Consider the following 27,745-nt stretch of genomic DNA (forward strand, 5'->3'; position numbering starts at 1 on the left):
GCGGCGGCGGCGCAGGAGCGGCGGCCTCCCGTCCTCCCCCCGCCGCGTTCTGCAAGCCGGAGCCCTCCGGAGCCCACCCCCGCCGGTGCTGCCGCCACTGCCGCCACTGCCGCCCGCTCCAGCGCAGCGCTGCCCGCGGGCCCCGGCCGTGTGCGAGTCAGCGTGGGGCGCGGCCGCCAGCGGTTCCCGCGGGCTCCCTCCCCCCGGGCGGCTCCGCGGCTCGGCCCCGGCACCGGGGGCTGCGGTGCGGGCGGTGCGGTGAGGGTCCGGAGAAGAGCAGCAGAACTGGTGAAGGGTCTGGAGGGTAAGCGATGTGAGGAGTGGCTGGGGGAGCTGGGGGTGTTCAGTCTGGAGAAAAGGAGGCTCGGGGGGACTTTATTGCTGTCTACGACTACCCGAGAGAAGGTTGTAGCCAGGTGGGGTCGGCCTCTTCTCCCAGCCAGCAGGCGACAGGAGGAGAGGACATGGCCTCAAGGTGCGCCAGGGGAGGTTTAGGTTGGACATCAGGAGGAGTCCCTGACCAGAGGGGATGATGTGACATTGGAATGGGCTGCCCAGGGAGGTGCTGGAGTCGCATTCCCTGGAGGTGTTTAAGGAAAGACTGGATGTGGCACCTGTTGCTGTGGTCTAGTTCACACGGTGCTGTTCGGCCATAGGTTGGACTCGATGATCTCAGAGGTCTTTTCCAACCTAATTGATTCTGTGGTTCTGTGCGAGGCCGGCTGGGAGCGCCCCGCGGGCACATCGGTGGTGCAGCGGAGGGCCTCCCGACGGACGGACGGGGTATCCCTGACTTTGCCCTTAATTTTTCTTGGTTTGAAATCTGTCAGGAAGGCAGATGCGGTGAGCGACCCTTAGTGGGGTTCTCTAGAGGGAGCTGTCGGGGGTAAACTAAGAGCGTGTTAGCCTAATAAGAGACTATCTCAGAAAAAATAGAAAATGGCCAGTTTGTTAGAGGCAGGGGAAAAAGCAAAACCCTAAATTGAGGCAAGAGCAGATAAAGGTGAGTTGTCTGTAACAGAATTTCTTGTAGAGTGGAAAAGATTTTCTAGCCATAGTGCAGTGAGGTTATGGGATCGTTTTGCACTCAGGACTGTGGGGATGAATAAAGCTTTTGGCCTTAAACTGCCCTGTATGTGCTTGCGGAAATAAGTTAGATAACAGAGGGTTTGAATTGGTGACCTGGGGCACCATTTCTAGCCCAGTGTTCCTATGTAGAATAATAAACACCAATAGGGGTTTAATTGTTTGTTGTTTTTTTTTTTTTTGTTCAATAACAGGGAGGTTTTAGCTAGTGTGCTAAGTGTTTTTGCCTTTTAATTTTCACCTGCTTTCCTGTTTCTTGGTTCTTGTACTCTGCAGGCCTTCCCAGCTGGCTTCTATTAACTCCGTCTTAAGCGTTCGTCTTTTCTCTGGGTTTATGTGAAATTTATCAGCCACACTTAGAAGCTTCTTATCTCGCCAGTGATTTCCGGTGAAAAACACACCCCCACCCCCAACTGGAGCACACCTGTTTAATAATGTTCTGTTACAAAAGTCATGTAGGAAAGCTCCTTTATTAATTAACATTTCCAGAGGTGAGGTCAGAGTTGTTCAGAGTCTCTTGTGAGAAACTGGTTCCACCTTGCACATTCTCCATTAGATTGATCTTTCATTTTACTCAGCCACACCAAAAAATGCGTCTTTGATTCAGTAGTAGTAATAATCAACTGCCATGTATTTAAGTTATCTAAATAAATTTGAGAAGCATAACAGCGAGCAGTCCATAAAATGATCTATGTCACTATGCTGCTGTACCTTACAGAAAGTTAATTTGCTTAATGTTTGCCAAGTGTGATTATCTTCTTTCAGCATTTCAGCAAAAAAATGAAGAGAAGGACAGAACCCGAGTTTAGCAGCCCACAAAATAAGCAGAAGAAGAGGCTGGAAGATTTGGGATTAACCCTCAGTTCTACTTCAGATGATGAAAATCAATTTAGTAATCATACTACTCAAGGTAAGACTGGAGATTTGGTATATGTTGCTGCAGGGAATCTAAGTAATAACTAGGAGTTAAACCTACTTCTCTTAAATCCTAATTGATAGCCAGAACTTCAAGAGGATGCTCTCTCTTTAGAAAAAAACTACATTATTTCTTTTCACAGCCTTGAATTGGTGTGATTTTTTTTTAAGCTTTTTTAAAATCTCATGTAAACATTTTGATCTGGGAATTGTATGAATTCAGACGTAGAAAATCGAGTTTGAGGTAGATGACGTGTGCATCATCCAAAGCTATAAAGATTCTTGTAATATATGAGCAGCATTGATCTTTTAAGTCCCAGCAGCTATTTCTGGTTTGGAGACTCTCGGTAGTGAGGAGTTATGAATACTGTACCATAAAGAACCATTGCAATCTTAATTTTGTTTAAAAAATAGAAAGAAATTGTTAATCTTACCATATTTTTGCAGATGGGAGAAATTGAGATGAACACAAAGGGGCAGGTTGATTTAGGCTCCTACATTGTAGCACCATTTCTTTTGCTGGCTCAGTGTGATTTTTTCGGGGGAAAGAGGGAAATTGTGAGGGCTCACAGGTGTTTCATTTCAGAAAGAAAATCTGTTTCAGAGTTAACTAATTGCGTGCTTTTTGTTGGAGTGTGCTTTCTCACCTGGAGCTTGGGGTATACCAAAGATGAAGCGAGTGCTCCACACAATTGGTATCGCTGTTGCAGGATGCTTTAAACTCTCTCAAGATGGTACTTCAGGTTGCCTCCCAGTCATGCCTGCTGCTTCTGAGTCTTGGGATTTCTTGTGGTATTGAAGTGTTAGTGAGGAAGGGCCTGAACACATGAAGAAGCCTTCCTCTGGTGAAAATGGAAAGGGATGTGTATGGGAGATAAGTGGGTCGGTCTGTGAGTAGCTGCAGTTGCAGGGTATTGTGTGTGTACCTGATTGGCAAGGCCCCAGGTGAGTGAGGAGGTCAGAGGTGCAGGTTGTGAGAGCTGGGGTAGGGAATGCTTGGTGCACTCAGGGCTGAGCTAAACAACTCAAACCAAAGGTTGTTTTCATTTTTTCCCCCCTTTTGATTAATGAGTTCATAAATGGGTCAAAACAGGCTGTGACCCTTAGTGTTTAAGAAACAAGTTGATACAGTTCTAGAACAAGGTTTTAGGTAGCATAAATTGTTTAACAGCCCATTACACCCATTGTGGTTTCCGGGTAAAGAAGGGAGTTCAGGGGAAAGAACTGATTTGAGATCTGATCTCAGCTGAGCACGGCCTAGCAAATATTAAAAACAAGAAGAGTTGTGAACAGACTTCCTTAAGACTTATGTAGTGGCTATTGTGTTTAAGGCACATTATGGATCTCTGGAAAATAAGACACAGCTCAGAAGCAGGTAGCAAAGTTAATTGAAGCTGTGTGTTGAAGAAGCAGAATGCTGTAACTGACCCCAGAGCAAAAGTCCTTTGTGAGCCTGTTCTTAGCTATGAACTTTGTGAAGGAAAGAGAAATGTAGCATGTGTGACAGATGTTTGAAAATGAAGATGGGTATAGAATGTTGCAAGCGCAAGTTGAATTGTAGCCTTCCTTCTCTGAACTGGAAGCCTCTAAGGTTGATACTGTAAAACTCTAGTGTAGTAGTTATGTGGGGACACAAGTCCTGACTCTTAAAAACTGATAGTTCAGCAACAAGTTCTGAGGACACATTGAAAGGATTTTTTAACTATATATATTTTAACTATATATATATTAACTATATATATTTTAACTATATATATTTCACAGTGGTGTCATTCATTTTCACTTCATTTTTTTTGTAATGGCCTTTTTTTGCTAATTTTTCAGCTATTTCCTGTTACTTCACTGATGCTCAGTTTTCCAGAACAGGAAAATAGAGAGATCTGTGAGTTGAGAGAGAAATAGTCTGATTTCTCTTAAATTAGACAAACGTAAGAGAAGTTCAGTCCTTTTTAGGTGATTATAATGTCTCTTTTTTTAACACATCTGTGAAGCTAAATAATTCCCTTTTAAGTGATACACAGAAAAAGATCAACTCTTCTAACAATTTTCTGCTTTATCTCTGGGCAACTTTTGTAGATCAACTTCTAGTTGTACAAAGTAACACAGAATGATTTCTAGTGCTTGGCTAACAAGGGAGGCTCAAGAGGCACGGATCCAGTGCAGAGTGTGGCTGTACTTGCTGTGGATTGCTGCTCCTGTGGTCTGTATGGTCAGTCCCACAGCATTAGCTGTAGTATGACTGATGAGGTGCTAGGCAAATTTCAGAAGGAAACTTGTGCCATTGCTTCATCCTCATAGTGATATCACCACAAGAGAAATGGAAGGACTCACTGGGTTTTAGGGCCTCCCTTGTCACCCACCTGGTGCAGAGCAGACTGAGAGAAATGATGACACTACCATGATTTCTGCCCAGATCCCAGTTACGTCCAGCCCAAAGCAAATAGGTTTGGGCATCTCACAACTATAGAGCTCAGCGAGGACTGTACAGTTCATGCAGACCGAGGTTCCTCCTGACTAGATCCAAAGGTGAAAATGGGCATAGACAGAGCTTCATTGTCTAGTGCCCATGAAGGCTCTGACACATCAGTTTCAGGTGACTTTCAGGTGACAAAAGTTTATTTTGAGTGTATGGTGGTACTTATTACCTTGTTTGAACCACTGACTTGGTTGTGTTCCCACCCATGGCAATGGGGGTGGGACTAGATGTTCTTTAAGGTCCCTTCCAACCCCTTAATGTGATTTTATTAAGTTCATCCTCAAACCTTTGTCAGAATATTTTAAAAAAGATTGATGTCTTCTGACCTTTTCTTTTCCTTGAGTTTGTATGTATTGGTAAACTCTAGAGGTAAAAAGCTGTCTCAGTTGCTGTAGTGAACTTGTGGATCCTTGCTACTGAAGTGGGTAGTGGGGCTCAAAGTTTAAATTTCTCTTCTTTCTGTGGTGTTGGCCATTTTGTAGATGCCTGGGTACTGGATGCAGATTTTTAGTTAAGTTAGGGATGCATTTACACTTGTAGTTAGATAGGATACAGAAGAAAATTCAGCATGTTTCATCAAGGTGTAACTGTTATTATTCTTGGGAGAGAATCCCTGAGGACCTTCTCAATTTCTCAGGATCATTGCAAAGGTCAGGCACATCACAGTACTATCATGGTTATGCTGTGGCTGCTCTACTGCTGTGATGGGGTTTGCCCAGCCCTTTGTGGGGCCTGGAATCCTTTGACTCAGAGAGGCTATGTGGGTCCTTGAGACAAAGGGGCAGATAACCAGGTGTTGGTTCCACAGGGTATTTTATATTACACCTGTGTGCTTCCCATAGCACATTTGAGATACTGAAATGTCCTCCAAGTGTGTGTTGAGAGGATTTAATGAGTCACACTGTATTTTAATGTAGTTACTGAGGTGTCTGTCTGCCATTTTATTTTTATTTTCATTCTCACTTTTCTCACTTTTTCATTTTTTTTCAGAGTCTTCCAGTAGCAGCAGTGGATCTGACAGCGAGAGCGATGAAAAAAGACCAGTCTTCAGCAATGAGTTCAAACAAGACTCTCTTGTGGAGGGTACTTCATCTCGCTACTCGATGTATAACAGTGTCTCCCAAAAGCTCATGGTAGGTCAACATAGTTTTGGACTGAACTATAAGGAACTGATGAGTGCAAAGTGAAAGGATCACTTTGTTATAAGATATTTTGATTCTGATCCTCTTCATAGCACAGTTCTCTGCATCTTTGAGCCATCTACTAGCAGCAGGTGGGGGAGGCTGAGAGAGCTTGGTTTAAGAGGATCTGTTAAAAAAGAAAGTTGATTCATGTTCAAGTCCTTAGAGCAGGGAGGTGAATGAGAAGGGAAGGATCGTTGGGTCAGGCAGTTTGCTGAACTTCAAAAAGAAGTCCTACCATGTGTTATTTTGCAATGCTTCAGCTAAAAAATGCCTTGTAAGAAAGGTCCTAGCAAATTCTGTGGTTGACATTAATTTGTTTGGTCTTGAAGGCTGGCTGGTATACTCTTATATTATTACCTTAATAATTAAGTTATTTCTTTTTCTTTCAAGTCATACCACTCTGCTTTATGTAGGGCTGGAAATTTCTCAGAAAGGCAGGGAACTGTGAAAGGTAATAACTGTGACAACTAAACTTTGACAGTGATCAGCCACCCCTTGATTACACAGTGTTAGCATGGAAGAAGAAAATGCTTTTAGAAAGTTCTAAGAAATGGTAGCCTATCTCTGTCTCATGGTAGTCCTAAATCTGGCAACTTGTTCTTGAGTTTGAGGCAATAGTGGGCTGTAAAGGAGTGGAGTCTCCTGATGCATGCTTATTTCCTGATGCAAACTTAGTCACGATCGTGTCGCGAGTATCTCATAATCATGAACAAACAGAGAAAGAAAAATGTTGATTTCCAAGGGCAGCGGAGAAGATGAGATGTATAGTTGTATGTTACTTCAAACATGACAGAAAGTTTGGGACTCACTGGGGGCCTAAATGTGGGTCTCCCTTTGTTCTGTGCTGGTGCTGTACTCAGTCTTTCTGTGGTGGTAGATCAGCTTTTACCTGCCTTTGCCAAGTTACAAGTTCAGTGTTCTGCTAGAAGCTGGGAAGAGCTAGCTGCTACTAGGGGTGGGAACAGGGAGATACTGCTTCTCAAGGAGGTGGAATGCTGCTGATGAGCAGGATCATAGCTCTACATGAAAAAAGAACTTTCTTGCTGAATTCAAAACTCAGTGGGATTCAGAGGCTGAGAGTTGCTGGTTGTGCCTCTCTGTAGTTAAATTGTGTTGCTGGTCATTCGGACTCTGTCCATGTGCATTTTTGGCACTGGGCAGCAGTTTGCTGATTCTAGAGCAAGACTGTCTTTGGAGAGTTCTCTCCTGAGCCAATTGAGAAGTGTGCTTTCAGTTGCCACAATACAGGAGCTTTTACTACTAAATCTGGGAGGCTTTTGTTTGTAAGGCCTCATAAATTTGAATATAAAGATTGATATCAAGTGATACCAAGTGTGGTTGAATGATTTGGCAGCATTAGGTAAGTAAAAGTAAAATGGTCCTTAGCTGCTAGATTTTCAAAATTCTGTCCTCAGAAAACTGGTATAACAGATTTGGTGACTGTGACATTTGGTGTACATAATTCAAGGCCTGATTCAGAGACAGGTAGCAAAGGCAATGGGAAAACACCATGGCAGATATTCTTGTGTTGTTTCTCATACAGATTGGTAATAAACAATGTTTTTGTTGCTTCTCACAGGAAGGAGTATATGGATAGCATTCAAAGTGTAACAGTCATGAAGTCTTCTATTTACTTACTGTCTTGTAGATGCAGACTGGAAGATGTGAAATTGAATGCATCCCTGCTTTTTGTTCTTATTCTCTTTTTGCTATAATTTACTAAGAGAAAAACCAGAAACACTAGCAGTTAATGAACATAGTTCTTTTAACCTGAGAGATGGGGATGTGTTTCGGGAGCAGTGTGTCTTGCATTCCTCCTCTGACCATTAAGTGAAGTTTTAGCTGATGCTTGAAATGTGTGTGAGTGTATGTTCACAAAAAAGAATATCATCACAACATGAATTTTTTCCTGCACCAGCATCTTTTTTTTTACGAGCCTTCCATGCTTACTGAACACTGTGATGAATGGCTCTGGACTCCTCACTACTTTCTCCCTCTGAGCAGGCTGTTGCCGCATTACTGAACCTTTTGTAATTTGTTGTCATCATTCTTCAGATCTAGTTTTTTTGTGTCCTGCCTCAGTGAAGTGAACTCACTATTAATTCCTGAAAGCCACAACTGAGATTAAAAATGCTCAATGCCTTCAAGTCACTTCAGGGTAATGTGCCGTTTCCTGTCTGACCTCAGTCGTAGTACATAAACTCGAATCCACTTGCTTCACTGTGTTGTTCCCTTTGGTTTCTTTATAGGCCAAGATGGGCTTCCGGGAAGGAGAAGGTCTGGGAAAATATGGCCAAGGCAGGAAGGATATTGTTGAGGCCTCCAATCAGAAGGGAAGGAGAGGCTTTGGGCTGACCCTCAAAGGATTTGATGGGGAGCTCAATATTGATTGGCAGGATGAGCCAGAGGTATGTACTTTTTGTTTTGTTCTGTTTCCCATTTATGTTGCTGCGTTCAGCAAGAACTGGGATAAAGGATGTGTAAAGCAAGTGTGGGGTTTTTTTGGCAACTTTTGGCAACTCTTTTCCAGTGTCTCTCAACTGTACTTTAAGAGTATTAGACTCTTGCTTTGTCTTGATTTTCAGACTCGGGGGTTTTTTTGTGGTGGAGGTGTTTGTTTTTGGTTTTTTTTTTTAATTTTAAAAATAAACAAGTAAGACACATTTTAGTCTAGGAGGAGAAAACTATGGTCGGCCCTAAAATCATGGCATAATCCTTTATGCTAAGATTAGGAGGCAAACTTTTGGGGGGCAATTTGTTTTTATATTTTGCTTGTGAAAACATCTTTGTCTCTTCCCATGACTTGTGGTTGCAGCCTAGTGCTTACGAGAAGGTGGACTGGTGTCCCGAGTGTACCACGGAGATCCCAGATGCCCAGGAGCTGAAGGAGTGGATGACTGTGGGGAAGGTAATTTTTTTATATCTTCGTAGTTACCAGCCTAAGACAAAGCAAGGCTACCCAGCCTGAAACAATTGCCATGTCAAATAGTTCCAGAATAGCCTAGGTTGGGAGCAATCGCATGAGACTGCTAGTGCAGCTTCCTGCTTAAAGCAGAGCCAACTAAGTCAGGTTGCTGAAAGCCTTGTTTAGTTGAGTTCTGAGTATCTCCAAGGATGAAAACTTCACAACCTGTTTGAGCATCTGTTTCAGTGTGTGATAACTCAGTCAACAAAAGAAAATTTCTGTATGGCTAACTGATATTTTTTATGTGGCTCCTGCCCATTGTTTCTTGTCCTATTGCTGTACCTCTCTAGGAGTCTATGTTAGTCTTTTCTGTTTCCTGCCATTAAGTACAGCAGTAGGATCTCCCTTTCTCTGTTCTGAACAAACTGTTCTCTCAATCCCTTCTTGTACAGCAGGTGCTTCTGCACCCTTTTCATCTTTGGTGGTCCTTTTCCTGGTTTTGCCTCAGTATGTCTGTGTTGTACTAGGGAATGCTGAACTGAATGCAGTATTCCACATGTGGCCTTAAGATGTGAGAGAGAGGAGAATAATTCCTCAGCCTGATTGCCAGACTTTTGCTAATACAGCCTAGTATGTGGTTGGCAGCCTTCATGCATTGCTGATGCATGCTGCATTCTGAGCTGACTGATACCATGTTTGCTAATTGCTGCCTGTGTTCTTGTCCTGTTCCAGAGGAAGATGGTGATTGAAGATGAAACAGAGTTCTGTAATGAAGAGCTTTTACGTAGTGTCCTGCAGTGCAAGGTAAGTCCCCTTTTTAGAGAGGAACTGAAGTTTTGGGGAAGTAAGTGCGGTAAACAATAATTGAAGAGGACTGAGTAGTTAACTTAGGTGATTGGCTAGTGCTCAGAACATCCTCTTTCACCTTCGTGTCACTGGTTTGACTTAGCATCCTGGTTTTTACTGTGTGTTTAGCAATCTATTTTGAACCTCAGCATTCTAAGAGACTGTCTTGGTTTAACTCCAGTTGGCAGCTAAACCTCATGCAGCTGCTCACTCGCTCCCTCACCAGCAGGATCAGGGAGAAAATCAGAAGGGTAAAAGTGAGAAGAACTTTTGGGTTGAGATAAAGACAGTTTAACAAGTAAAGCAAAAGCTACTCAATGCAAGGAAAGCAAAACAAGGAATTAATTTACTACTTCCCATGGGCAGGCAGGTGTTCAGTCATCTCCAGGAGAGCAGGGCCCCATTAGATATAATGGTTACTTGGGAAGACAGAAGTCATAACTCTGAATGTCCCTCCTTTCTCCTTCTTCCCCCTGCCTTATATACTGAGCATGATGCCATATGGTATAGAATATCTATTTGGACAGTTGGGGTCACCTGTCCTGGCTGTGTCCCCTCCAAACCCCACAAAAGTGCACCCCCAGCCCACTCGTTGATAGGGCAGTAGGAGAAGCAGAAAAGGCCTTGATGCTGTTTGAGTACTGCTCAACAATAGCAAAACCACCTCTATTATCAACATTGTTTCCATCACAAATCTAAAATATATCTCCATACTAGCTACTGTGAAGGAAATTATCCCATCCAAAACCAGCACAGGAATGATTGAAAGTAGTCCAACTGAAAGGCCGAAGGCTTGAATAAGCTGAGGAAATAAGCTCCCTTTCTTGTGTGTTCCATCTTCCATCCTAGATTTTATCATGCCCTTGTGAATTGTGGTAGAGTGTGAGTGTGTGTATATGTGTGAAAGAATACTTTAGGTTGGGACTGCTTTTGAGGTGGCTAACCACATTATCAGGCTCTGGAGCTGTCAATACAGAATTCTTCAGTGTTGCTAAATTTGCATAAGAGCTGAGGTGGCTTAGAAGAAGAGCAAATATTATTATGTGATGGAAAAATGTTTTGTATTGGTGAACCAAAGCCTGCATGGAGTTTGCTGTCTAAGGAGAGGATATGAGGATAGGAAATACTCATGCCTACCTATCCCTCCAGCCTGTACCAAGTCCAGCTGTTGCCGTGGGAGTTAGGTGCTGAAAAAATCTCCCGGAGCAGTTAATTAGGGGTGAGATAAGAAAGGGTTTATTATGCCAAGGCAAAGATCTTACAAGACGCATGCCAGCCGTGCCTGAGATGTTACATTTTATAATACCATCCATCCAATCCCAGATGTGTCCACCCTGTGGCCTTTACTCTGGACCGCCCCGGGTCCACCCCCTGAAAATGGGTCTGGGGTGTACTTTGGGACCCCCTATTCATCCCATCTTCATCTTCATCAGAGCACAAAGGGTACATAGTCACCCAGTTTTTGACCATGTTCTGTGGTTTAGGCCAAGATACAAGCATTCTCCAAACAATCTAGGCCTTGCCTTGACAAAAGACTAAACATTTCTGCTGTATTCGGGGGTAGGAGTGATATAGGGAGCATAGAATGGGGTAAGAGGGTTAAGGAATGTGTAAACTAAGGGTGCTAGAGGGAAAGGGACAAGGGATGAAGGGTTGCTGCTTTTAAAATCTACTTATAAAACTTATAAGGCTTACCAATATTAGAAAAATAAAAAAAAACATTAGAGGCTTAAGGCATCAAGCTGAACTTTGTTTCTGTTCGTGCAGAGCGTATTTGATGAGCTGGATGGAGAAGAAATGCGTCGAGCTCGAACAAGGTCTAACCCCTATGAGATGATCCGTGGAGCTTTCTTTCTGAACAGGTTTGTAGAACAGTTGGTAGTGTAGTCCCTTTGCCATTTATGTCCACTTTCAGCTGTGGGAGCCAAGGATGAAACTTACAAGGGCCCTATTTATATGTTCGCAGGGCTGCAATGAAGATGGCAAATATGGACCATGTCTTTGACTACATGTTTACAAACCCTAAGGACTACAATGGGGTGAGTGCCTCTGGCTTTCAAACAGCAGTGCTTTCTCAGAGAATTTAGAAGGTGGGAACAAAGGAGAATCTGTAGGATACTAGCTGGCAAAACAGGTGCTTGAAAGACTTCTCTGAGTAGTGCAGTTTATGGTGTATCTGTTATGAGTTGGTAGAATTTCCTCAATTTCCTCTTGCAGGTGCCTTTGATAAAGGAGTATGATGCAGAGCTGCTCTACTTTGCTGATGTGTGTGCTGGTCCTGGAGGCTTCTCTGAATATGTCTTATGGAGGCGGAAGTGGCATGCAAAAGGATTTGGCATGACCTTGAAAGGACCTAATGATTTTAAACTGGAGGATTTTTATTCTGCTTCCAGTGAGCTCTTTGAACCTTATTATGGTATGTAGCGTGTGCATGAGTGTTATCTGATATTTTTGCTTATACTGCAAAAATCTGATGTTTTTCCTTATACTCTGCATTAGTAGCAGGGCTGGTATTGATACCAGCATGGGGATCTAGGAGAAGTCTAGGGAACAAGTTTGCAAAGTAGAAGGGGGCGACCATCAGGGAAAGGGGTTGAAATTGGTGAACTTGCATAGCAAGTCATATTTTTGCACTTATTTCCCTTTCCCTACTTGCTTTATAAACTTGTTCACAGGGGTTTTTTTGTGGTTGCTTTTTTAAAGTCCAGATTATATTGGGTTTGGAAATGAGTATTGTGTTTGTTTGGAACGATTGGACTTTTTATTAGAAGGTTGCAAATGCACAAGGTAAATAATTTTATATCTGTAATAACATGTTTTTAATAGGTGAGCAGTGTAGTGACGTTGAATCTTACATATTTAGTAGGTTCAGCTATGTGTCTTTCCTACTTGGATGAGAATATTATGTTGCCTTGAGGCTAATGTACTACTCATCATTTGAACATGGTTATTATATGGCTTCATTTTGGCCTGACCACACAATCTGAATAATTTTCGTAACTTAAAAAGCATCTTTGGTTGAAAACAAGGGAATGTGTTAATGCTTATTGGCCTATCAGGGTTTTGTGATTTCTGACTAAATGTTGCCTGAGTACAGTAGATCATCTGCGCATACTGATCTTCAGTTTGTGCTTGCAAACATGTTAGTGATCATCTCCTTTTTCCCCTTAGGAGAGGGAGGGATTGATGGAGATGGAGACATCACTCGATCAGAGAACATTACTGCTTTCCAGAATTTTGTTTTGGACAACACTGATCACAAGGGAGTGCATTTCTTAATGGCTGATGGGGTTGGTCAATTTCTTTTTCTTCCTGCACTAAGGACCAAAACTGATACCTCAGTCTGCATATAGTAGGGTATTTGACATGTATCTGTATCTACGATGTGAAATACTTCAAGGTTTGCCATTAAAATTCCTGGTAGCAGTTCTTTTACCTCATGATCCCATGATTTATCTCTGCAGAATCCTTTGCTTGACCAGCAGATTTGTGGAGACACTAATTGCATGCTATGTGCTTTGCAGGGTTTCTCGGTGGAGGGTCAGGAGAATCTGCAAGAAATCCTAAGCAAACAGCTCATGCTTTGCCAGTTCCTTACAGCACTGTCCATTGTCCGCACAGGTATGTTTTATCCATTAATCTTTTCCTCCTTCTCTAAGGTGTGGGTGGCACTGGGGAAGGTTGCTGTACAATTTTTATTAATGTGCCTTGAAGTCTGCTCTACAGTGAGGCTAAGTTGCACAGAATTGAATGTGTATACGTACATCCTGAGATGGTTGTCACAAAGCTAAGAGAACTGGTCAGAAAAAATAAGATTTTCTGTGTTTATTTTGCTTTTAATTAAAAGCATGAGGTAAAATGCATTAATTTAAACCTCTTAATTTGTTAGGTTATGTAGCTGTCTTGGGCTCAGGTCACTAGTGTGATAACTGGACAGTATATCTGAGTTTTATGGCACTAGCTGGACTAGGTGCTTCCTGAATATTCCAGCTGATTAGAACAGAGTCTTTATCCAGTTCATCCTTTTCTCTAACTTGTGGCTCTTCTCCTTTAAATTTGCCATCTGTGTGATCAGAACAAGATAATGTCTCACCTTGTCTTAGCTGTACCTCATTGTTGCTAAATGATAGACATTACAGCTGTATCTGATTTGGATGGCTCCTCTCTTCCAGTGAGTTTAGTTAGCCTTTGGCACTGATGCAGGAGACAAATGGTAACATAATGATCATTTTTATTTTGTGCCCTGTGTGTAGAAGTACCTGAGGCAACGATCTGCTTAGCAGTAGTCTCAAATGTGATATGGTAAAAGGGGCAGCCTTTCAGTCTTTCCTACCTGGGTAGATAATAGTTTTGTAAAACTGCCTGCGTTTTGCTTGGGGAAATTGGGAATCTTGTTTGAAGGTGAGGGGCAACATAGACTCTTTTTGTCTCTAGATGGCAAGTTATTCTGTTTAGGTAACATCTTAGTCTTTTCCTCCAGCCTGAGGTTCCTTGTTGCACATACCAGAGCCCCTCTTTCATTAAGGGCCCTGGCATAGCATGCTGCCATGCCACAGGGCACAACTTGTGCCTGGAAGGGAAGTATGGGGGTAGATAGAAGGTTTGCTTGTGAGGCAGCCTACATATCGATTTGATTCTGGTCAAGGGAATGCTTTTCTCTCTTTGCTTCAGAGACATGGGGAAGATGTTTCATTAAGCCTTGCTGGTGCACTTCATAAATGTGTTCTAGATGCTGTTTAGTTCTACAGAAACACTATTAGTAGTTCTGCAGAAGAGAAAGTTTTTGAGGTGCCTGGTATCTTCTTGTTTTCTTATAATCTGCTAGTTTTGATGTACTTCCTCTTTGTTTTCCAGGAGGACATTTTGTCTGCAAAACCTTTGACCTGTTTACTCCATTCAGTGTGGGACTTGTTTATCTGCTGTATTGTTGCTTTGAGAAAGTGTGCATCTTTAAACCTGTGACAAGCCGCCCTGCTAACTCGGAGAGGTAAGATTCTTGAGCATGAGGGACCACTAAAGAAACTATCCTCTAAATACGGTGATAAATGGATTCGGGTAAGCCTAGTGGAAGCTTTGTGATGTGCCTCAATTGGCAACTGCCTTGGAGAAGGAAGCATTTTAGATGTTCAGCAAATTATGACAAGGTAAAAATGATATTTGTGAAATTGCCCTTATGGAAAGAAAACTGTGGTAGTGGATATATAATAAATTCTGTTTTGTGTGAAACAACTACGGTTTCAGTGAAGCCAGAGTGTTTATGAGAGGCTGGATGTGAGCTGACAGCATGTGCTCACAGCCCAGAAAGCCAGTGGTATCCTGGGCTGCATCAAAAGCAGTATGGCCAACAGGTCCAGGGAGGTGATTCTGCCCCTCTACTCTGCTCTTGTGAGACCCCACCTGGAGCAGTACATCCAACTCTGGGGTCCTCAGCACAGGAGGGACATTAACCTTGGATGCTGGAGCGAGTCCAGAGGAGGGCCACCAAGATGATTAGAGGGATGGAGTACCACCTCTCCTACAAGGAAAGGCTGAGAGAATTGGGATTGTTCAGCCTGGAAAAGAGACAACTTAGGGACCTAACTGGGGCCTCTCAGTACCTCAAGGGAGCCTAGAAGAAAGGTGGAGAGGGATGTTTTACAAGGACATGTAGTGATATGACAAAGCGTAATGGATTCGAAGTAAAAGAGAGTAGGTTTAAGTTAGATGCTAGAAGGAAGCTCTTTGCTATGACGGTGGTGAGGCATTGAACAGGTTGCCCAGAGTTGTTGATTCCCCATCCCTGGAGGCGTTCAAGGCCAGGTTGGATGGGCCTTTAAGCAGCCTGATCTAGTGAAAGGTGTCCCTGCCCATGGCAGTGGGATTGGAACTAGGTGATCTTTAAGGTCCCTTCCAACGCAAACCATTCTATGATACATGTATTTTTCTTTGTACCTGTCAAGTTTAGCAGAATTGATTTACTACTTTAGGGAGATCTGTGGGTGTTGTGCATAAGGTTGCATTTCCCAGTCTTTCCAGTGCATAGAAAACATCATGATTTTGTGATAGGTGAGATTGCACCTTCCTGGGGATATCCAGGAGGAAGGAATTCCTGGAATTTGGGAAACTGTCCTTATAACGGGAGTGTGGCAGAAAAGTTGACTCTGTGGAAGAACTGAACCCACATGATGTCGCTGCCTTGCTCTGCAGGTATGTGATTTGCAAAGGATTGAAGTCAGGGATTGATGACGTGCGGGACTACCTCTTCACAGTGAACATCAGGCTCAACCAGCTGCGCAACTCTGACGTGGATGTGAATCTTATTGTCCCACTGAATGTGATCAAAGACAACCAGGATTTCTACAATTACATCGTCCAGTCCAATGAAAAGTGAGTGCCTGTGGGTGATGAGAGCTGCTGGCTCTAGGCAGTTTAACCGGCATGGCTTTCAGCTGTAACTTCTTGTGCTCATGGAGATACTTGTTGATGCTGCCTCACTGCTCTGCTTTTGCTCCCTGAGGGGCTGAGCAGAGCAGAGGGACTCTGTGCAGGCAGAAATGCTTTATTAATGTTAGTGACTGTTTGGCCTCTGAGTACTCTGTAGAAAAGAAAGGAGGGTAGTGCCTAATTCGTTCCAGTGATCTTCCTGTCAGTTTGAATCACGTTGGTAAAGATCCCTCACTGCTCTGAGGGATCTCAGCACTCTTTCTTGTTTTGAACAGTAGAACAATCTTGGTGGTGATAACTTGCTCTCTGACTGAAACTTTTCTTCTCTTTTAGCCACTGCAAAGTTCAGATAAAGGCACTAGCCAAAATTCGTGCTTTTGTTCAAGACACGTGAGTATATTCCTCTGGCTTTTTGCGAGGATGGAATTAACCCACTATAAATTAATTGCTTGGCCCTTCTTTAATATGCTCTTGATTTGAGCTGGTACTTGTCTTGGTCTTTGGAGCCAGGAAAGTGAATAGTGCTTTTAGGTAGCTCAGTTTGTGTCTCTGCCTGAGTTATTTGCAGAAACGTGTGGGTGGCTGGAGGAGTCCTGAAAATTGATGGTCTGTTATCACCCTTGTTGAGAAGGCTTCTTCTATGCATTGCATGATTTCCAGTTACCATAAGTGAGCTTGCTTCTTAGCAGGAGTGTAAAAGCAGAAAAGTAACTCCCAGCTGATATGTTCAATTCAGCAGTAGCCATCTAAGTTGGGTGTGGTTCATAGCTGTTCATTTTCCAGGGGCAATTGAAAGCATTTAACTTACATACCTAGAATTACTTAAAGTTTATGAAGTTAATTTCTTGCATAAAACTAAAGCCATTGCAGTGTTTTCCTGCCATGACTTTTCTGTTCCGGTGTTATTGAGAGATAATATATGGTAGAAAGTTGAGTGAGTTTGGTAATTAGGAGTTATCCAAGAGTTAATCCTAACATTGACGCTGTTTTTTGTGTGGCCTTTAGCAGGTTTTCACTGCTATTCTTAAGTAGGCTGTATACCCAGCTCTTAGAAATTCACATAAGTTCATACTAATACATAACTTCTTGAAAATATTTATACCCAGTGGTACTTTCATGGAACTGAGTGGTAGCTGCTAATCAGCAGTGCAGGCCATGAAATAAAGCTAAGCACAGGGACTGGAAGTGGGTGGAGGGTGGGGAAGGAAGGCGTCATTCCTCTTTTGGATAATCTGTTGTGGAGCGGCGCATGTTTGTCATTCCCAAGCCAGAGGCTGAAAGATCCAAGTGCTATAGGGCTGGGATATGTAAGGCTGCAAGATCAAGGAGGTTTCACCGTCTCAACAGTCTGCTGTCTTTCTTTAGGACACTGATTGAGCCACGGCAGGCTGAAATACGGAAGGAGTGTCTCCAGCTATGGGGGGTAAGTGAGCTGTCAAGCAGGGCACTTGTGCAAGTGTCCTTGCTGTGGTGAAACAGGAGTGGAGCTGCAGTACAGACAGGACTTTTAGCCAGAGGTTTAATATATTGTCTTGTAGGAAAGTCGGAGGCCATTCCAAGCTGTTGTATGAAACAGGATGTCCCTGATTTATTGTGTATGGCTTAACCAGGCAGGCTCCTTTGCTGCAGTTCAGAATATTTCATTGTACGTGGAGCGAATCCAGCACCTGGATCTCAAGCAGCAGTGCTCTCCAAAAGGTCTTGTTTTATGAGTCTGCAGTTTCTGTTTCCCGAGCTGTTGACTGTGCTGGAGCCAGTTTCACAGGCTAATTGTATGTCTTCAGTGAAAGTGTATTTCATCAAAACATGCATGAAATCAAAGGTTTAGGCTATATCTTTCTGAAGTTGCCTGTTGGTTTCTGGGAGATGTGGTATGCCTACATTAAATTTGCAAACATGAGACCTTTTAGATGCCATATGATGTCTCTTCAACTGGAATCTCAAGAGCAGGAGTTTTGGGGGCTGGATGTTCTGTCATGTATTGAAACAAGAAATGTTCCTATGAATGTGCCAAAGAATAATGCTTACCATCAGTTGTTTGGATTTGCTTTCAGATTCCTGATAAGGCTCGTGTTGCTCCTTCATCTTCAGATCCCAAATCCAAGTTCTTTGAGCTGATCCAGGTGAGACCTTGCCCGTAAGCTAGTTTCGAGTCCTTTCATACTAATCTAACTTCTTTCCCATTGGAATTAAGAGATGAAGAAGGTGGTTCTGGATTATCATTTCATGTAGAAGTTGTGTTTACCTACCTGTTGATGTAATATATCTAATTTACCTTTTCCATACTTCGTTCTTTAGGGCACAGACATTGATACCTTCAGTTACAAACCCACTCCTCTGAATTCCAGCACACTGGAGAAAATTCGCCAAGTGTTAGATTACCGGTGTATGGTATCTGGAAGCGAGCAGAAGTTCCTCTTGGGCTTAGGGGTAAGTGCTAAGGACAGTCTGGAAGTTTTGCTGGTTCATTTAAATGGTATTATTCTGCCTTGCAGTTTCAGCCCAACCTTTCCTGTGCTCAGATGCTTAAAAGAATCCCCATCAGCAGCATCTGAGACTGCCAGTTATATTTCTTTCTCCTGACGTCACTACTTTTCACACTTATTAACTCTGTTTTTGTAATCTCAGCCTACACAGAGACCTGCACTCCTGCTAGTGTCTCTAATTATCTTCGCTGTTCTTTTAAAGGTGTTCTATTTCTGGTTCTTTATGCAGGTATGAAAAGTCACTGGCAGATTAGAATCAGTGTTTTTGTTCCTTTGCTGTAGAGATTAAAGTTCTTCCTTAAAACTTCTGAGAAAGAAACTGCCTGTGACAGCTTAGGACAAAAAGATTCTCTGAGGGCTGCTCTGCAGTTAGCCAGAGGTCTCTCCTCCACCCCTGCCCTCACGAAGCTTTGGCTGAGTTTGACTCTGCCTTCTACACACAGAAATCACAGATCTACACCTGGGGTGGTCGCCAGTCAGATCGCTGGACAAAGCTGGATTTGAAAACTGAGCTGCCACGAGATACTCTTCTGTCTGTGGAGATTGTTCATGAGCTGAAAGGAGAGGTAGGAACCTATTCTCTTGCTTACCAAGTGGCTGCAAATACAAAGAGGAGTTTTGCCTATTCTCTGTAAGATGCTGCGGAGTAATTGTTCCATCTGTGCCGGGTCCAAAGTTTTTTTTGGTATATGATCTTTAGAGTAACTATATTGGATGAAGCTTCTTCTTTCTGTCCAGTGCTAGAGATACGAACTTTTAACATTGTTTTGCAAACACTTTGGACCTGACATTGCTGTTCCATGTAGAGCAGCATATGGCATTGACAACATGACTTCGTGTGTCTGTGGCTCTGGGTACAGAACTGCTCAGTAGTGATTGCAGGCTGTGAGGAAAAGATTCTTGTGGTATGTTCACAGTGTAAGGCGAAAACTCTCAGCTGCCTGGGACTTTGCCTGTCCTCTGGTACCTCAGATGAGGATGCTATAGTGCACTGCGCTTTGTGGGTACCTGATAAGCACAGAGAGCCGGTGATGGCAGCTGTGGTACCGCCCTCTCTCCCTCCCCTTAGACTGAACTGGGTATTTGAGATATACCAGTTCTTGGAGGATGGCATGTTACTGTATAATGGGCAGCAGGGAATTTGTGTGCTTCTAATATCTGGGAAGGGTGCTTTGTTGATAGAAAAGAGTGATTTCCTATCAAAAACTGAGCTATATATCAAAGCTGAAATATCACCAGTCTGAGTAGTAAATCTCTGTATTGCCCTCCTTAGGGGAAAGCCCAGCGAAAAATCAGTGCCATCCACATCCTTGATGTCTTGGTGCTGAATGGCAATGATGTTCGAACACAGCATTTCAACCAGAGGTATGTGGGATCTGGAGAAGCTTTTTTTTTGTACTTGAGTAGGAGTGACTGGGAAACAGTGTTCACTCAAAAAGCAAAATGCTGAGCACAGGGAAACAAGTGCATTCAGCTGAAACAGTGCTATAAAGATGAACTGTGAATGAAGCTGCTCTGAAGTGCTTATAGCCTTTTCCAGCTGTATCTTCTCTGTGTATGAGGGCAGGTCTAGCTCCTTCCTTAGTCTGGGTTGAGCCAGCCACAGCTGGGGTAAACTGAGCATTCTGGGAATATGAATGAGCATAGCTGATAACTGGCTGAGGGAGAAGGAACAAGCCTCTCTGTTTCCTTGGGGACATGATGTCTCTGCTAGTCCTACTATCCTGTTGATGTATCAATGCATTCAACAGTGTGTGGGCCTGTGGAGTAAACTATGGTGACTCATTCCTAATGGATAATAGCCAGTATCACTGGGCACTGAACTGGGAGTGTGGGGTGAAAAAAGTCTTGCTCAGACCCATTTGGCTGGCAGTGGAGGCAATCTGCATGTGTCTACTCAGTTATTCTGCTGAAACTGTTACCTATCCACTGTGCCAAAGATCTCATTAAATTGCTGGGTTCTCCTTCCATTTTCATTCAGGATTCGGCTGGCAGAGAAGTTTGTTAAAGCTGTTTCTAAACCAAGTCGACCAGATATGAACCCCATCCGGTGAGTGACGACTCCTTACCTCAGCCTGGCATGCTTTGGTGTCAGTGTGTTGGAGGATGAAGATAAGGAGCTGAAGGGGAGTTAAATTTCAAACTGACATTCATAGTTCTGTTTATATTCTTTGGAAAGAGGCTAAAAGCTCTTTAAATATCTAAGGTAAATATTGTTAGAGGAGAAGTTGTGCCCTCATTTCAAATGTCGAACAGTCATATTTTCCTTGTAGGTGGATTGGCTGGTGCTGATTTCAGATATGTGCAATAGTAGGTCTAGCACCCAGTTAGCTTAGTTGTTGCAAAGAATTCTATGCTGACTCTGCTAGTAGATGAAGTACTGACCAGCATTTAGCAGGACAAGGCTTTAGTTACAACCCCAAGAAAGTTCCTGACAATGGGCTTCAGCTTTGATTGTCTCCTGACCTTCCATTTCATTGATTCTGCTGTGGTAGAGCATAAGAGCATTGCTGTGCTGGGCATCAGATAGGTATTATAGACAAAACAGCTTCTCTTTCAGAAGCTAGAAGTGCAGCAATATTAGGAAAGAATCTGGAGGCAGGGAAAGAGAATGTTCTTTTTGGTAGCTTAATGAAAGATAATGAGTGGGGTCTCAGACTCAAGACAGACATTTGTAGTATTTGGAGGAGCTTAAAGTGTTGGGGAGGGCTGAAAGTGAAGTGAGAAGGAGAGCTGTGGAAATGGATTGTAGAGGGGTCCTTTGCTGTTCTTGTGAAAGGTGTTAAAGGTGTTCCAGCTGTGCTCTTCAAAGCCTGATGCTTGTAGCAGTATATGGGAAACGGGTGGTTGGGGTGTCAGATTAGAGGCAGTGCTTTTGAAACTTAATGATTGTTTTTCTGTATCTCAGAATGACAAAACCAGTTTGTAATGATGGAATGATGACTCAAAATCATCTTTACTGATTTAAAAAAAAAAAAAAGACAAACCAAAACTGTTTTTACCTCATGGTAATTAAGGAGTCCGTGGCATCCTTGAGGATAATAACAGTGAAGATCAGGTTGTTTAATACTGTGAGGCCAGAAGCTGCCTGAGACTGATCTTGGTGAATTTATCTGATGGGAAAATAAAAGCACCTGACTTTCACTGTTCTAACTCTTCCTTATACTCAACCTGAAGTACAAACACACAGCTTCCTTAGCAGCAAGGATGCTCATTTGCTGCTTATAGCAACCCAACCATGAGCATGCAGGTGTCAGGTTTTCTCAAGCCAGGAAAAATTAGCCACTGAAGCGTAAGATTGAGGAGAAGGGTGAACCTCAGTCGTGCCTGACTACCTCATGCTATACAAAATCAACTATTTGTCTGCTCCCTGTAGCTGGAACAGGGAAAAAAAATGTTATTTTTTTTTTTTTTAAATCATGCTTTTGTCTTTTCCTCTCAGGGTGAAGGAAGTGTACAGATTGGAGGAAATGGAGAAGATTTTTGTGAGGTAAGCAACTGGTGCAAATGAAACTAAGGTTATCAGCCAGTGGTGCACAGGAATTGAAGGGACGTGCTCATCTGCGCTAGAGGAGTCCTGGACCAAGAGCTGTTAGAGCTCATTCAGCTGGTAGCTGCTGTTCCTGAGATGCTGCTGCCTCAGAGCATCATTCTGCTGCATTCTAATGCTGTAGATGTGACCAGGGCACTTTAAAACAGCTGGAGTAGCAACAGTGCTGGAGTTTGTGTGCAGCAGTATCAGTGGATTCTCACTGACTTGAAAGATCAAGAGTTCATACCTGAATTGGGAACCGTATTTGGATTAATTATGGTAGTTCATCACAAATTCTTCATCCCAACACTCAATTTGCAACCTGACCTAGGCAGGTCTGGCTGATTTCTCTAGCCCTGTGTGGGAAGGCAAGAGACTGAATTCTCCAGGGTGTGATGTTTTTTACCTGTCCTGTGCAGTGCTGTCAGTTCACACTGTGACTCTCTAGAGAGGGTGTGCAAGTGGTGCATTTTGTGCAAGAGAGTGGTAAAGGAAGAAACAGGCAACCTCTGTCACTGCCTTCTCTCAACATTTAGGTTAGAGATGAAAGTCATCAAGAGTTCAGGGGGAATGCCCCGGCTGTCCTACACTGGCCGAGATGACCGGCACTTTGTGCCCACAGGACTCTACATCGTACGGACTATGAATGGTAGGAAGAGACAGTCCTCACTCTTACTCAGCTTTTCTTTCCTTCTCCAACTAAAAAGTATTCACCAGGCTTGTTCTTGTTGTAACTTGGTAGAAAATTAATGGGACTATTCCAATGGCTAGAGATTACTGTTTGCATGTAATGAGGGTAGATTGGATTTGGATAAGGGTTAGAGTATATTTATATGATAGGTTTTTCTGTTGTGGGTTGATTAGCTATTGTGTGGGTAATTCCATTTATTTACATGACTGATTATTTTTTTTAGTGAGAGAAGTTTTCATCAAGATGTTTTCTAGAGTCATGGTACATGGAAATATCCAATTTGGAACGTCAACTTTTAAATGCAGGGAGAAGAGATTTTTCTCAGTGAATAGAGAACAGCTTGGGAAGCAGGACACCCTGGGGGGAGGAAAGGAAAAAGGAGTAGCAGAAAGATCACAATTATTCTTATAGATTCTTCCTTCTTGCTGGTACTGTATGTGTATTTATACTGTGCTTTGTTCCTCCCTTTCATTTTCTGTCTGATCCCTGTGACTTTTACTAGATCCCTGGACAATGGCATATAGCAAAAACTTCAAGAGGAAATTCTTTTTCAACAAAATGACCAATGTAGCGACATACAGCCTCCCTTCTGAAGCCATTGCACCCTTTCAGTGAGTATGAGCCAGAGCTGAGGCTGTGGAAGGAAAGCTGAGTGTCTGTGTGTGTGTGTGTGTGTGCCTGGGTATTTGGAAGGGAATTCAGGAGTGCTGTGTTCTTGCAGTGCAAGTGCAGCTTGGTCACCAGCAGGGTGTGCTGCAGGAGCTGACATCTTCTCAGACTTTCAGGAAACTGCCGATCTGGAATCCTGGATTTTGTGATTAATGGCTACAAATAACAAACGTCTCACAACTTTGTTTTCCTGTCTGCAGCAGAGTACAGGTTACTGAGCCTCCTGCACACAGGGAAGTAGAAATTGAGCCCAGCAACTGTAGTTTGCTGTATCTCTGTATTTTAACGTGCTTGGTTGGAAGTTGATAATTTAAAAGCAAATCCCAGTTCATTTAGCCCAGGCTCTGGAATAAGCTGTGGGAAACTGGGAGCTTTCTTAAGGTGGGGCGAGAGAGAGAGAGGGAGAGAAAAGCAGTAACTCCTTGGGAAAGGATGGAGTAGCTTGCCATGGGACATTAACACTGGCTCTTGAACCCCATCTGACTACTAGGCTAAGGCCATTACTTAAATACAGCAAATCTGTCTGTGACACCTCAGACACTCCACATGAGTGGAGATGTTCTGTACACCCTGCCCTCAGGTAGTCTCAAGAGATGCTCTCTACCACAGTTACCCAAGACTGTGCCTCTGAGCAAGAGTTTGGTGTGAAATAGGACTCCTGATTTACTCCCTATGAATCTCCTTACCTACCTTACAGCAGTGGTCTCAAGAATCCTGAAGCTTTCCTTAGTGGGGTGAATGGAAAACAGGCTTAAAAAGCAGAGGCACATGATGCCTTTTCCCTCTATGTGTCAGGATGGGTTTAGTTCTGCCTTTGTACTGGAAATAGACCAGCAGGAACCTACAGGAATGGCTGAAGAGGTGGAGGGAGTGCTTGTGTGGGACTCTAGAAGGGATGTGTTGTGTTTGTGTTGTGGTTAGTGAGTACTAATGTCTATAATTAGCCATTGACATGTGCTCTTGTCGCTGTGCTAGTACTGCTTTGTTAGAACAGAAGCACTAAATAAGCTATGAATATTAAGCGTCAGTAATTGTACAAATCTAAAGGCTGCTGTGTTGGCAGTAATTAGCAGCTCTGATTTCATTATGGCTGGGACTATGTTGATGCAGTGAGGGAGTGCTGTGCTTGATGGGTGGAGTGGGAGATGGCTGTAGGACTAGAACTGTCAGCAGCCAAGCTGAACTCTGTTATTTCACACGAGGGGGAAGAGGGGATGATCCTAGCTGCTTTCGCTAAAGTGGGAAGTGCTGTTTGTTTGCAAAGCTCCATAGGACAGCTATTACTGATTATAGTAGGTTTGTGGTGAGTGATTAGCTTGCTGCTCCTGGCAGGCTTTCTAAATTCTTCATTAAGGCCTTTCCATTGCCTGCAATGACAGTTTCATTCTCTGAAAAACATTGGGGGAGATAGGTTTTTTCCCTAATGTCCTGACTCCTTCCAGCAAATACTGAACTGAATTCAAGTGAAGCTAAAATTAAGAAGTTTGTTTTTGTGGAAATCTTTCAGGCTTGGCAGTTGCTGTACTTTGGGAGCTGTAGAGCTTGTAAGGTGAATGAATGCACCAGTCTTTTCTAAGGCACTTGTTAAGAGTATTTATCTGTGGGTCCCATTGTAAGGGCAGCTGTTTCTGGATAGGACGAAAGTGTTTTCCTTTCCCTCCCCTGCCAAACTAATCTTTCTCTCCTCTCTGCCCACAGCATCTGCCATTACAGCCGCCTCTTCTGGGAGTGGGGGGAAGGTGTCAAAGTGCATGACTCTCAGAAAAGACAAGATCCAGAGAAGCTGTCAAAAGAGACTGTCCTGTCTTTCATCCAAGCGCACTACCCCTAACCCTGCTCCCTTGAGGGTGCAGGGGGAGTCTGAGCCCAGCTTGGATTCTTCAGGGACTGATGAGACTGGGGAGGCTCCACAACTTCTATCCTGGTCTTCTCCAGAGCTGATTTCCTGGAGGTGATCGAACAAGGGTGTGGTATGCAGAAGGCACAGGATGAGGCCCTACCTTGGCAGTGTATATAGAGTACAGCCCAGGTAGCACCTGCTGCTGGAGTACCCACGGTGACTCCTGGAGCCAAGGCCTAATGCCCTTTTGTCCTGCCCTACTGCATGCATGAGGCCAAGAGGCTGGCAGCTTTCTTTGCTCCTGCTCAAACATTCAGCAAGGTTTGTGGAGCTCTGTGTGTGCCAGAACTTTCCAAGCTTGTGCTTCTCTGGCAGTATGGGAAGGAGCAGAGATGTTTTGATGGCAGAGCTTGGCAACTGCACGTTGAAGCAGCCCTGCATTGTTCCTGGCAGCTATGTCTCCTTGGCCTTGTCAAAGGCCTACGCTACCCACTGGAGGGTGTTAACTCCTTGGGGAATGCTAGCTGTGGGACTCAAGTTATGTATCCTTGTTGTCTCCAACACTTCTGTTTATCAAGGCACTCAGTTGACCTGGCAATTCTTACATGATGGTATCCTGTTGGACAAATGCCAGTGCAGATGATGAGTAGAGCTCCTGGCACAGATCTGAAGTGCTCAGTGCCAGGGCTTTCTCCGACCTCTAGAACCTGCTGTGACAAGGATTTCCCCTCTCTAGGTTAGTGACTGATCCCAAATCAGCAGCCTAGGGTTAATTTGTGAACATGTACCATGGTTGGCGTACGTGCCTCATGGTACTTCTGAGACCAAGGTGCTTTGGTTCTGGGTACTCAACACCATTACCCAAATCTTCAGGGAGAAAAGCTGATGTGGGAGGGAAGACACTGGAAGGCTGGGATGCTGGAGTCTTTGGAAGAAATTATGGGGATGCCTGACTTAATTAAAAAGACCCAGGGCTTCAGTGAAAAGGGATCTTGACTTTGACCATGTTGGTTAATTGGAAGAAATCCTGTCCCCTGACTGTACCCCCTGGCAAGGTAACCAGACTTTCCTTTTTAAATGTCAAAGTGGCTTCGAAACCCTTTGTATCTCATTTGGCTGTGGAACTGCATCTGGGGTGAAGGCATAGAGCTGTGAAACTCTCAGCATGGTATTTGTGTCCAGACTTCTCCATGCACTTCTGCGCCAGGCTCAAAGTTGGCTTCTGTTGCATGTTTTACCTTCACTTCTGGCTTCCATGGCACTTTGCCAGGTCTTCCACGTAAATCAGAAGATAACACATAATTGAATGCTTTTGACCAAGCAGCAAAATTGCCCTTTTTGTTTGGTGTTTTGTTTTGTTTCTTTTTATTTTGTTTTGTTTGTTCTTGTTTTTAAATACAGATTGGCAGTAGGGAGAAAACTGATTTAGGTCTGAAGTGTGCCTTAAGGAAAGCTATAGTTCTAGAATCTATAGCAGTTATTAGATAGTTTTTTTTCTCCACAAGCATACATATGATTTGAACAAGCTTGTGTAGCAAAACAGAAATTTTCACTTAGCTACAGGTCTATCAAAGCAGTTGAAGGACTGCAGGCTGTTAATGCTTCCTCTTGCTGACCTGGAGACCCCCCCTCTGCTCTCAAACATCACTAAAACACATATCAAGCAAGTGGTGGCCCTTCCTCCAGAAGAACAAAAGTGTTTCACTGGTACCTTTTGTCTTGGCACAAGCACTTCCACAAGGAACAAGGAGGAATCTCTCCCACTGGGCAGTGAAGCACTTCCAACTGTGTGGTGTCCGGGCCTGTGTACAGTTGGCTTTTTAAACCAACCAGTAATTGAGTTCTGGCACTTGTGCAGACTGCCTTGAGGCTGTTCCAGTGCCAGCAGAGCATGCTGCTCCCTCTGCCAGGCTCCTTCCCTGACTTGTACCCTCCACTCAGGGCTTTGACTTCTGTGGGCTGGCAGACAGAGGGGTGACCAAGAGGGACACTAGGGTGGGTATAGGCCTCTGAGGGTACAAGAATGCCTGGTCAGCCTGCAGGCTAGCTTTTATGAACAGATACTTTGTTTACTCAGTTGTCTCCAGCTCCTCATTTAAATTTGCTTTTAATTTTATTTTTGATGCACTGAACCTTGATTCCAAATCTCCCTTCAAGAAGGCAAGCTTGAGCCACCATGCTACTTGCTTCCCTGCTGAGGGATTATGTTGGGAAGGGGTGGGTGAGTAAGGTCTTGCTGAAGGGAATGTTATGTATGTTAATTGCACAATGTATTATTAGGCTTTGTATCATTTTGTGTTGATTTCTCTGCTTTCATTGTCTCTATTACCAATACAGCCCCTTTAGTTCACAGGAGTGCTTGTTTACTTTGCTTCCCCACAAAATTCTGGCCAGCAGTGTGTGTCAGTGTGGCGACAGAGATATGCCTTGCAGAGTTAAATTTTCAAGGCAGTCCCTTCTAAAGGCTTTCTGCCAAGTTAGAGCATGCTGAGGGCTACTTACTGTATGTCCCTGCATAAGAATGAGGGGACTACAGGGGACAGTCTCCAGTGCTCCTCTGCAGCATGCTAGGCTGCTTTTCCTCTCAAAGGAAGTAGATTCCAGGCTGCAACAGGCCAGTAACCTCTGTTGAAACCTCACTAACCAGGGATGCTAAGTGCCTAACCCAGTCTAGGCTTACTATGTGTAATGT

General features: G+C 43.6%; 1 protein-coding gene across 2 annotated transcripts; it reads left to right on the top strand.

Annotated features, from left to right (window-relative positions):
• On the top strand, positions 1 to 27,405 carry CMTR1 (cap methyltransferase 1). 2 transcript variants are annotated; one of them, XM_027735012.2, is made up of 24 exons: positions 1 to 304; positions 1,852 to 1,996; positions 5,468 to 5,610; positions 7,911 to 8,069; positions 8,477 to 8,569; positions 9,299 to 9,370; positions 11,180 to 11,274; positions 11,379 to 11,451; positions 11,630 to 11,828; positions 12,584 to 12,702; positions 12,937 to 13,033; positions 14,267 to 14,399; positions 15,599 to 15,778; positions 16,169 to 16,225; positions 17,201 to 17,258; positions 17,890 to 17,958; positions 18,134 to 18,265; positions 18,765 to 18,887; positions 19,595 to 19,686; positions 20,303 to 20,371; positions 21,764 to 21,811; positions 22,390 to 22,502; positions 23,047 to 23,155; positions 24,912 to 27,405. In XM_027735012.2, exons 2-24 carry the CDS (start codon positions 1,867 to 1,869, stop codon positions 25,042 to 25,044), a joined length of 2,496 nt encoding a protein of 831 aa, XP_027590813.1. In that variant the 5' UTR covers positions 1 to 304; positions 1,852 to 1,866; the 3' UTR covers positions 25,045 to 27,405. The 2 variants fall into 2 exon arrangements, with proteins under 2 accessions (XP_027590813.1, XP_039245377.1); XM_039389443.1 differs by lacking the exon at positions 1 to 304 and having other exon boundaries at positions 318 to 1,996.
• The last annotated feature ends 340 nt before the right edge of the window (positions 27,406 to 27,745 follow it).

Source organism: Pipra filicauda, unplaced genomic scaffold (assembly GCF_003945595.2).
Source record: "Pipra filicauda isolate LSUMZ 115617 unplaced genomic scaffold, ASM394559v2 scaffold72_size3293161_pilon, whole genome shotgun sequence".
NCBI lineage: Eukaryota > Metazoa > Chordata > Aves > Passeriformes > Pipridae > Pipra > Pipra filicauda.

Bases quoted from the DNA above. Each gene is read 5' to 3' on its own strand.
- CMTR1 (XM_027735012.2), top strand. From the start codon at position 1,867: ATGAAGAGAAGGACAGAACCCGAGTTTAGCAGCCCACAAAATAAGCAG. The intron at 14,400-15,598 runs GTAAGATTCTTG...CTTGCTCTGCAG, and splicing joins CGCCCTGCTAACTCGGAGAG to GTATGTGATTTGCAAAGGAT. The intron at 20,372-21,763 runs GTGAGTGACGAC...TTTTCCTCTCAG, and splicing joins CCAGATATGAACCCCATCCG to GGTGAAGGAAGTGTACAGAT.